Source organism: Boleophthalmus pectinirostris, unplaced genomic scaffold (genome assembly GCF_026225935.1).
Source record: "Boleophthalmus pectinirostris isolate CB_2022bp ecotype Guang Dong unplaced genomic scaffold, ASM2622593v1 HiC_scaffold_8, whole genome shotgun sequence".
Classification (NCBI taxonomy): domain Eukaryota; kingdom Metazoa; phylum Chordata; class Actinopteri; order Gobiiformes; family Gobiidae; genus Boleophthalmus; species Boleophthalmus pectinirostris.
The window spans coordinates 481581-491580 of record NW_026571515.1 but is presented as its reverse complement, the minus strand read 5'-3'; the positions used below and the strand labels follow the sequence as shown (position 1 = coordinate 491580).

The following is a 10000-nucleotide window of genomic DNA, read 5'->3' as shown; positions in this document are numbered from 1 at the left end:
GTAGAGTCTGTAGAGTCTGTAGAGTCTGTAGAGTCTGTAGAGTCTGTAGAGTCTGTAGAGTCTGTAGAGTCTGTAGAGTCTGTAGAGTCTGTAGAGTCTGTAGAGTAGAGTCTGTAGAGTCTGTAGAGTCTGTATCTGTAGAGTCTGTAGAGTCTGTAGAGTCTGTAGAGAGTCTGTAGAGTCTGTAGAGTCTGTAGAGTCTGTAGAGTCTGTAGAGCGTCTGTAGAGTCTGTAGAGTCTGTAGAGCATCTGTAGAGTCTGTAGAGCGTCTGTAGAGTCTGTAGAGTCTGTAGAGTCTGTAGAGTCTGTAGAGTCTGTAGTAGAGCGTCTGTAGAGAGTCTGTAGAGTCTGTAGAGCGTCTGTAGAGTCTGTAGTCTGTAGAGTCTGTAGAGCGTCTGTAGAGTCTGTAGAGTCTGTAGAGCGTCTGTAGAGTCTGTAGAGTCTGTAGAGTCTGTAGAGTCTGTAGAGTCTGTAGAGTCTGTAGAGTCTGTAGAGAGTCTGTAGAGTCTGTAGAGTCTGTAGAGTCTGTAGAGTCTGTAGAGAGTCTGTAGAGTCTGTAGAGTCTGTAGAGTCTGTAGAGTCTGTAGAGTGTCTGTAGAGTCTGTAGAGTCTGTAGAGTGTCTGTAGAGTCTGTAGAGAGTCTGTAGAGCGTCTGTCTGTAGAGTCTGTAGAGTAGAGTCTGTAGAGTCTGTAGAGTCTGTAGAGTCTGTAGAGTCAGTCTGTAGAGTCTGTAGAGTCTGTAGAGAGTCTGTAGAGTCTGTAGAGAGTCTGTAGAGTCTGTAGAGTGTCTGTAGAGAGTCTGTAGAGTCTGTAGAGCGTCTGTAGAGTCTGTAGAGTGTCTGTAGAGTGTCTGTAGAGCATCTGTAGAGAGTCTGTAGAGTCTGTAGAGCGTCTGTAGAGTCTGTGTCTGTAGAGAGTCTGTAGAGTCTGTAGAGTCTGTTCTGTAGAGCGTCTGTAGAGCGTCTGTAGAGTCTGTAGAGTCTGTAGAGTCTGTCTGTAGAGTCTGTAGAGTCTGTAGAGTCTGAGAGTCTGTAGAGTCTGTAGAGTGTCTGTAGAGTCTGTAGAGTCTGTAGAGTCTGTAGAGTCTGTAGAGTCTGTAGAGCGTCTGTAGAGCGTCTGTAGAGCGTCTGTAGAGCGTCTGTAGAGAGTCTGTAGAGAGTCTGTAGAGCGTCTGTAGAGAGTCTGTAGAGTCTGTAGAGCGTCTGTAGAGGGTCTGTAGAGAGTCTGTAGAGTGTCTGTAGAGTCTGTAGAGTGTCTGTAGAGTGTCTGTAGAGTCTGTAGATCTGTAGAGAGTCTGTAGAGTCTGTAGAGTCTGTAGAGCGTCTGTAGAGTCTGTAGAGTCTGTAGAGCGTCTGTAGAGAGTCTGTAGAGTCTGTAGAGTGTCTGTAGAGTGTCTGTAGAGCGTCTGTAGAGCGTCTGTAGAGTCTGTAGAGTCTGTAGAGAGTCTGTAGAGTGTCTGTAGAGTCTGTAGAGAGTCTGTAGAGAGTCTGTAGAGTCTGTAGAGCGTCTGTAGAGAGTCTGTAGAGTCTGTAGAGTCGTCTGTAGAGTCTGTAGAGTCTGTAGAGTCTGTAGAGTCTGTAGAGTCTGTGTAGAGTCTGTAGAGTCTGTAGAGTCTGTAGAGTCTGTAGAGTCTGTAGAGTCTGTAGAGAGTCTGTAGAGTCTGTAGAGAGTCTGTAGAGTCTGTAGAGTCGTCTGTAGAGAGTCTGTAGAGAGTCTGTAGAGTCTGTAGAGTCTGTAGAGTCTGTAGAGTCTGTAGAGCGTCTGTAGAGTCTGTAGAGTCTGTAGAGTCTGTAGAGTCTGTAGAGTCTGTAGAGAGTCTGTAGAGTCTGTAGAGTCTGTAGAGTCTGTAGAGTCTGTAGAGTCTGTAGAGTCTGTAGAGCGTCTGTAGAGTCTGTAGAGTCTGTAGAGTCTGTAGAGTGTCTGTAGAGTCTGTAGAGTCTGTAGAGTCTGTAGAGTCTGTAGAGTCTGTAGAGAGTCTGTCTGTAGAGAGAGAGTCTGTAGAGTCTGTAGAGTCTGTAGAGAGTCTGTAGAGTCTGTAGAGCGTCGTCTGTAGAGTCTGTAGAGTCTGTAGAGTCTGTAGAGTCTGTAGAGAGTAGAGTCTGTAGAGTCTGTAGAGTCTGTAGAGTCTGTAGAGTCTGTAGAGTCTGTAGAGTCTGTAGAGTCTGTAGAGAGAGTCTGTAGAGAGTCAGAGTCTGTGAGAGTCTGTAGAGTCTGTAGAGTCTAGAGAGTCTGTAGAGCGTCTGTAGAGTCTGTAGAGTCTGTAGAGTCTGTAGAGTCTGTAGAGTCTGTAGAGAGTCTGTAGAGAGTCTGTAGAGAGTCTGTAGAGTCTGTAGAGTCTGTAGAGTCTGTAGAGTCTGTAGAGAGTCTGTAGAGTCTGTAGAGTCTGTAGAGTCTGTAGAGTCTGTAGAGTCTGTAGAGTCTGTAGAGTCTGTAGAGTCTGTAGAGTCTGTAGAGTCTGTAGAGTCTGTAGAGTCTGTAGAGAGTCTGTAGAGAGTCTGTAGAGTCTGTAGAGCGTCTGTAGAGTCTGTAGAGTCTGTAGAGTGTCTGTAGAGTCTGTAGAGTCTGTAGAGAGTCTGTAGAGAGTCTGTAGAGTCTGTAGAGTCTGTAGAGTCTGTAGAGAGTCTGTAGAGTCTGTAGAGTCTGTAGAGTCGTCTGTAGAGTCTGTAGAGTCTGTAGAGTCTGTAGTCTGTAGAGTCTGTAGAGAGTCTGTAGAGTCTGTAGAGTCTGTAGAGTCTGTAGAGAGTCTGTAGAGAGTCTGTAGAGTCTGTAGAGAGTCTGTAGAGCGTCTGTAGAGTCTGTAGAGAGTCTGTAGAGAGTCTGTAGAGCGTCTGTAGAGTCTGTAGTCTGTAGAGTCTGTACTGTAGAGTCTGTAGAGAGAGTCTGTAGAGCGTCTGTAGAGTCTGTAGAGTCTGTAGAGTCTGTAGAGAGTCTGTAGAGAGTCTGTAGAGTCGTCTGTAGAGTCTGTAGATCTGTAGAGTCTGTAGAGAGTCTGTAGAGAGTCTGTAGAGTCTGTAGAGTCTGTAGAGAGTCTGTAGAGAGTCTGTAGAGGGTCTGTAGAGCGTCTGTCCTGCTGTCTGTTGTGTTTTCTCTGTGCTTAACTGTTTGATTTTCATTTTCTGGTCGTTGGTTCAGTTAAATTCAAACATTTGGAGCAGAAAATGAGTGAAGTTGAATTTTTCCGGTGAAAAGGATTTTCTGTTTTTCTGTTTCGTTGTTTATAGATTTAAAATAAATAAAAAGTGAAATCTGTGTTTGCGTCTGAAGCGGCGGCCATCTTGGGACCCCGTGTGCTGTCAGACCAGGTTAACGTGACTTAACCCTTCCAGACCTAAGGGCATTTTTGGTACATTTGTCCTCGCCTGGATTTTTTTCCTAATTTTGCTATTAAAACTCTCCCTTTTATCCCCTAATGAAGTGCTATACATCCTTTTTTTCAGTACAACCTGTTCTTTCACAATCTGAGTGCTGTAGTTGTGTCATATGGCTGTAATAAAAGCTATAGCACTAGAAATACAAAGGAAAAAAAAAAAAACGGAAAATAATATTCACACTCCTTTATTCAAAACACACAGCAAACATGTATAAACAACTTTTTAGACATAATAAATACTTAGTTTAGGATCTTAGCTACAAAAGCGCAAAATATGAAGTTTGTAGGTATTCTAATAATGTCATTTTTGCCCTCAAAACAAAAAAAAGTGCACTCGTCCAAGTCCTTCACTAGTGCCAATCATGGAAGCAGTTCCTATCAGGCACCAGGCATAGTGCCACATCACAGGCCTTGCATTTCCATGCAGTACACTGCCTCTTCCCCTGTGTTTGTCAGCAGTGCACACATGACAGCCTCCCATATGATCCTTGCCTGCTGCGGTCTTCCTGGTGTGGTGGTTAGTAAGTGTGGTGATGGAGATGAAGTACTGAGGAGTGGAGATCTGGATCTTCCATGCCCTCCATCCCTGCCCCTCCTCCTGCTCTCAGAGGAGATCGTAGGTGTTGAAGGTGTTGATGGTTCTGGACGGGTGGCTGGGGTTGTAGACACTGATGAAGCTGGGGAGACACCTGAAGTGAATGGCACAGGGGAATCTGGAGGAGCCTGAGGAACATCCTCTGACTCAGCACTAAACAAAAGAAAAGGAAAAAATGTTAGTTTGTGTAAAACTTGTGTATTACATATGGACTACAACAAGTCTAAGTCTAGTGCAGCAGGGGCAAACACAAAGCACAACCCCATCCCCCACCCAAATGGTGTCAACAGATTATGACCTCACTAATTAGGACATCCACACCTCCCAAACCACTTCATCCACTTTACACATGTAGTTTGTAGCTCGTTATTACAAACAACAACATACATGTCATAAGTCTAGTGCAACACAGGTAAACAGTTGTCTGAAGTTCACAATCTCATCCCCCACCTAAATGATTATACCCCTCACGCATCAAATAAAACTGTATCCAAACAATGCGTAAATAGGCATTACACATGCTACTATTATGTATTTACGCCCGTTTACTACAAGTGTTGCATGATGTTTGCTCTAAATAACTATGAAATATTTGCTACTTACTCTTCAATAGGGTCCAGATCCTCCAGGTAATCCAACTCTTCATCTGTATAAAAAGTGTCCACATCGGACTCGGCGTCACTGTCAGGCTCCGTTACCATCGCCACTGCTTCCAGCAAGGAAAGTGACGCTTTGCGTGTCATTTCTGTTCGTTCGTTCTTTCGTTCTTTCTTTCTTTCTTTCTTCTGATAGACTCCCCGGAGCTCTTTATCCTCTGTGCGCAAAACAACAAATGCCTTGGCACACGAATGTGTGTACGCCAAGCGTGCATCTGCGCGCACCTGCTCACACCCGCGCGCACCCGATTCATTGCTCGGCACTAGGCTGTTTACGTCCTGTTGGGTGTATTATGTATCATTTGCAAGTGAAAAAAACTTTTCAAATAAAAATAGTAAGGGATGCGCAATTACGCACACCGAGATGCGTAATTTGCCATTTACTTGAGAAATAATGGTACTTAGGTCTGCTTTATCAAATGCTATGAGCACAGACGCTCAGAGGAGAAACTATCTTGACTTACAACAATCTTTGGCAAAGTTTGGGCCAATGAAAATGGATGGAGCGCGTCACGCGCCGAAGAGCGAAGTTCCTATTGGACACCTGTTTTCACTACGTCACCACGCAGCGTGCGTGTGACGTAGGATGATGCCGGAAAGATGCTCGTAAAGCCACGGGTTTTATCTATACAAGGGGAAAAAATTAAGTCTCTATCTTTTATGGTTAAAAAGTTATGCGCGGTTATGTAAAACATGTCTGCCGGTACGTATACGTATACGATACCGTCGGTCTGGAAGGGTTAACCGTCCGCCTCCTACTGACGCTGCTGTAGAAGTGTCTTGCTCCAGGACACAGTGAGGGATTTGAACCGGTGACCTCCTGGTTGTCGGTTAAACGCGCAGACTGAGGTTGTGCTGTGACTCTTGTGTTTCAGACGTGCCTCAGCCGGAGTTGATGCTGACGACCACCAGGGGGCGAGCGACGGTGGCCGGGCTGGACGCCACGCAGGAGTACGTCCTGCAGGTGCTCATGCTCAACGGCACCACGGAAAAACTCCTGGCAAAGAGACGCTTCTCCAGTAAGAACCGAACCCACGACCTCATCTAACCCTGCTCTAGTGTGAAGTGTGAGCAAATGTCCCGCAGTGGAGCTTTAACCCTCTGTCCCCGGAGCGGTGTGTGTGTGTGGTGTGTCCCGTGTGTGTGTTTGTTTGTTTGTGTTTGTGTGTGTTTCTTGTGTGTGTGTGTTTGTGTGTTTGTTAGTTTCTCGTGTGTGTGTGTGTTTGTTTGTGTGTGTTCTCGTGTGTGTGTGTGTGTTTGTGTGTTTCTGTGTGTGTGTGTGTTTCTGTGTGTGTGTGTTGTGTGTTTCTTGTGTGTGTGTGTTTGTGTGTTTGTGTGTGTGTGTGTGTGTTTGTGTGTGTTTCGTGTGTTGTGTGTGTGTGTGTGTTTGTGTGTTTCTCGTGTGTGTGTGTGTGTGTTTGTGTGTTTCTTGTGTGTGTGTGTGTGTGTTGTGTGTTTCTCGTGTGTGTGTGTGTGTGTGTGTGTGTGTGTGTGTGTGTTTGTGTGTTTCTCGTGTGCGTCTGATTGTGTTTTCCTCAGACTCTGTGTAATCTGTGTGATCTGTGTTTGTGTTTTCAAACCTCGGGTCAAAGTTCAGAGTTCAGGTTCAGCGTTGTCAGACGGGGCGGCTTCTTTTGTGGTCGGGAGGATCAGATTTGTGCGACTTTCAACAAGTTTGGGCGTTTTTTTGTTTTCACACCGATTAACACGAAAACACGAAAACACAAAAACATTCCATTCCATTTTCGTCCGCTTATCCGGGGCCGGGTCGCGGAGGCAGCAGTTTAAGCAGGGACTCCCAGACTTCCCTTTCCATGCACACGTCCTCCAGCTCCTCCGGGGGAACCCGAGGTGTTCCCAGGCCAGCCCAGAGACAGAGTCCCTCCAGCGTGTCCTGGGTCTTCCCCGGGGCCTCCTCCCGGCGGGACATGAACACCTCCTGAGGGAGGCGCCCAGGAGGCATCCGGAACAGATGCCCGAGCCTCAACTGGCTCCTCTCAATGTGAAGGAGCAGCGGCTCTACTCCGAGCTCCTCCCGTGTGACTGAGCTCCTCACTCTGTCTCTAAGGGAGACGCCCAGACACCCTGCGGAGGAAACTCATTTCGAGCCCTTGTATCCGCGATCTCGTCCTTTCGGTCACTACCCAGACTCATGACCAGAGGTGAGAGGAGGAACGAAGACTGACCGGTAAATCGAGAGCTTCACCTTTCGACTCAGCTCCTCTTCACCACAACGACCGATACAGCGACCGCATCACTGCCGAAGCTGCACCGATCCGCCTGTCAATCTCACGTTCCGTCCTTCCCTCACTCAAGAACAAGTCCCCGAGATACTTGAACTCCTCCACTTGAGGCAAAGACTCCCCACCACCCGGAGAGGGAGAGACGCATTTTTCTGGTCGAGAACCATGGCCTTGGATTTGGAGGAGCTGATCTTCATCCCAGCCGCTTCACACTCGGGTCAAACCACCCCAGTGCACATTGCAGGTCCTGGTTCGATGAAGCAAACAGGACAACATCATCTGCAAACAGCAGAGATGAGATCCTGTGGTCCCCAAACCGGACCCCCTCCGGCCCCTGACTGCGCCTAGAAATTCTGTCCATAAACACAATGAATAGAACCGGTGACAGGTGCAGCCCTGGCGGAGTCCAACATGCACCGGGAACAGGTCTGACTTACTGCCGGCAACGAACACAGCTCCTGCTCCGGTCATACAGGGACCGGACCCCATACTCCCAGAGCACCCCCCACAGGACACCACGAGGGACACGGTCGAATGCCCCCTCCAAGTCCACAAAACACATGTGGACTGGTTGGGCAAACTCCCATGAACCTCGAGCACCGATGGAGAGTGTAGAGCTGGTCCAGTGTTCCACGGCCAGGACCAAAACCACACTGCTCCTCCTGGATCCCCTATCGGGCGGATTCTCCTCTCCAGTCCCTGGCATAGACCGGGGAGGCTGAGGAGTGTGATCCCCTATAGTTGGAACACACCCTCCGGTCCCCCTTCTTATACAGAGGGACCACCACCCCGGTTTGCCAGTCCAGAGGTACTGTCCCCGACCGCCACGCGATGTTGAAGAGGCGTGTCAGCCAAGACACACAACATCCAGAGACTTAAGATACTCAGGACGGATCTCGTCCACCCCCGGAGCCTTGCCACCAAGGAGCTTTAACCACCTCAGTGACTTCAGCCAGGGTGATGGATGAGTCCACCACTGAGTCCCCAGCCTTGGCCTCCTCCTCGGAGGACGTGACGGTGGGATTGAGGAGATCCTCAAAGTTTTCCTTCCACCGTCCGACTACATCCCCAGTCGAGGTCAGCAGCTCTCCCCCCGCACTGTAAACGGTGTTGGTGAAGAACTGCTTTCCCCTCCTGAGGCGCCGGACGGTTTGCCAGAATCTCTTTGAGGCCGTCCGATAGTCCTCCTCCATGGCCTCCCCGAACTCCTCCCAGCTCCGAGTTTTTTGCCTCCACATCCGCACGGGCTGCAGCACGCTTGGCCCGCCGGTACCCGTCAGCTGCTTCAGGAGTCCCCCGAGCCAAAAAGACCCGATAGGACTCCTTCTTCAGCTTGACGGCATCCCTTACTTCCGGTGTCCACCACCGGGTTCTGGGGTTGCCGCCGCGACAGGCACCACAGACCTTACGCCCACAGCTCCGAGCAGCTGCATTGACAATGGAAGTGGAGAACAGAGCCACTCAGACTCCATATCTCCAGCCTCCCCCGGAATTTGGGAGAAGTCCTCCCGGAGGTGCGAGTTGAAAATCCTGCTGACAGAGGCTCCGCCAGACGTTCCCAACAGACCCTCACTACACGCTTGGGCCTGCCAGGTCTTTCCGGCTTCCTCCTCCGCCAGCGAACCCAACTCACAACCAGGTGGTGATCAGTTGACAGCTCAGCCCCTCTCTTCACCCGAGTGTCCAAGACACGCGGCCGGAGATCAGATGACACGACGACAAAGTCGATCATCGACCTCCGGCCTAGGGTGTCCTGGTGCCACGTGCACTTATGGACCTTGTGCTCGAACATGGTGTTCGTTATGGACAAACTGTGACTAGCACAGAAGTCCAATAACAAGAACACCGCTCGGGTTCAGATCAGGGAGGCCGTTCCTCCCAATCACCCCTCTCCAAGTGTCACTGTCGTTGCCCACGTGGGCGTTGAAGTCCCCCAGTAGAAACAACGGAGTCCCCGGTCGGTGCACTGTCTAGTACCCCTCCCAGGGACTCCAAGAAGGCCGGGTACTCGAGTACTCAGCACTGCTGTTCGGCCCGTAGGCCGACACCACAGTGAGAGACCTGTCCCCGACCCGAAGCCGCAGGGACGCGACCCTCTCGTTCACTGGGGTGAACTCCAACACACAGCGACTGAGCTGTGGGGCAATGAGCCCACACCAGCCCCCCCCCCACACCAGCCCCACACCAGCCCACACAGCCCCCCCCCACACCAGCCCCCCCCCACCCACACCAGCCCCACACCAGCCCCACACCAGCTCGCCGCCGCTCCCCGCAGGCAACACCAGAAAGATGGAGGGTCCAACCCCTCTCGAGAGGTTGGGTACCAGAGCCCAAGCTGTGCTGGAGGTGAGGCCGACTGTATCTAGCCGGTACCTCTCAACCTCCCGCACAAGCTCAGGCTCCTTCCCCCCAGTGAGGTGACGTTCCACGTCCCTACAGCCAGGTTCTGTGTCCGTGGACTATGTTGCCGGGATCCCTGACCCCGACCGCTGCCTAGTTCACATCGCACCCGACCCCTATGAAACCCTCTGCGGGTGGTGAGCCCACAGGAGGGCGGGCCCACGTCGTCCCTTCGGCTGAGCCCGGCCGGGCCCCGTGGGCAAAGGCCCGGCCACCAGGCGCTCGCTTTCGAGCCCCAACCCCAGGCCTGGCTCCAGGGTGGGGCCCCGGCTGCGCCGTACCGGGCGACGTCACGGTCCTTGTTTTTATACTGTTCATAGAGGTTTATGAACTGCTCTTAGTCTGCCCCGTCACCTAGGACCTGTTCGCCATGGGAGACCCTCCCAGGGGCATAAAGCCCCGGGCAACACAGCTCCTAGGATCATTCGGGTACAAACTCCCCCACCACAGTAAAGTGGCAGTTCAAGGGGAGACACACAAACATAAACATTTTATTTTATTTATTTATTTTTTATTTTTTTTACACAAAAACATAAAAACATAAAAACACAAAAACATAAAAACATAAAAACACAAAAACACAAAAATACAAAAATACAAAAACACGAAACACAAAACAGGAGGAACCATGTGAAACTTTCACTCCGTCCAGTTTATGGACGAGCTCCTGCACACAAATCAACAGACGTCCTCTACGCAGACCACAGAGAGTGTACGGTCTGTGGTTCAGTCTGTG

General features: G+C 50.1%; 1 protein-coding gene across 1 annotated transcript in view; it reads left to right on the top strand.

Annotated features, from left to right (window-relative positions):
• The window catches only part of LOC110168838 (collagen alpha-1(XX) chain), a 79127-nt gene that overhangs the window by 19174 nt on the left and 49953 nt on the right, over positions 1–10000 (top strand). The window contains exon 4 of the mRNA XM_055165541.1: positions 5497–5640. Coding sequence (XP_055021516.1) covers positions 5497–5640 — 144 coding nt within the window. The remainder of the gene's footprint in view (positions 1–5496; positions 5641–10000) is intronic.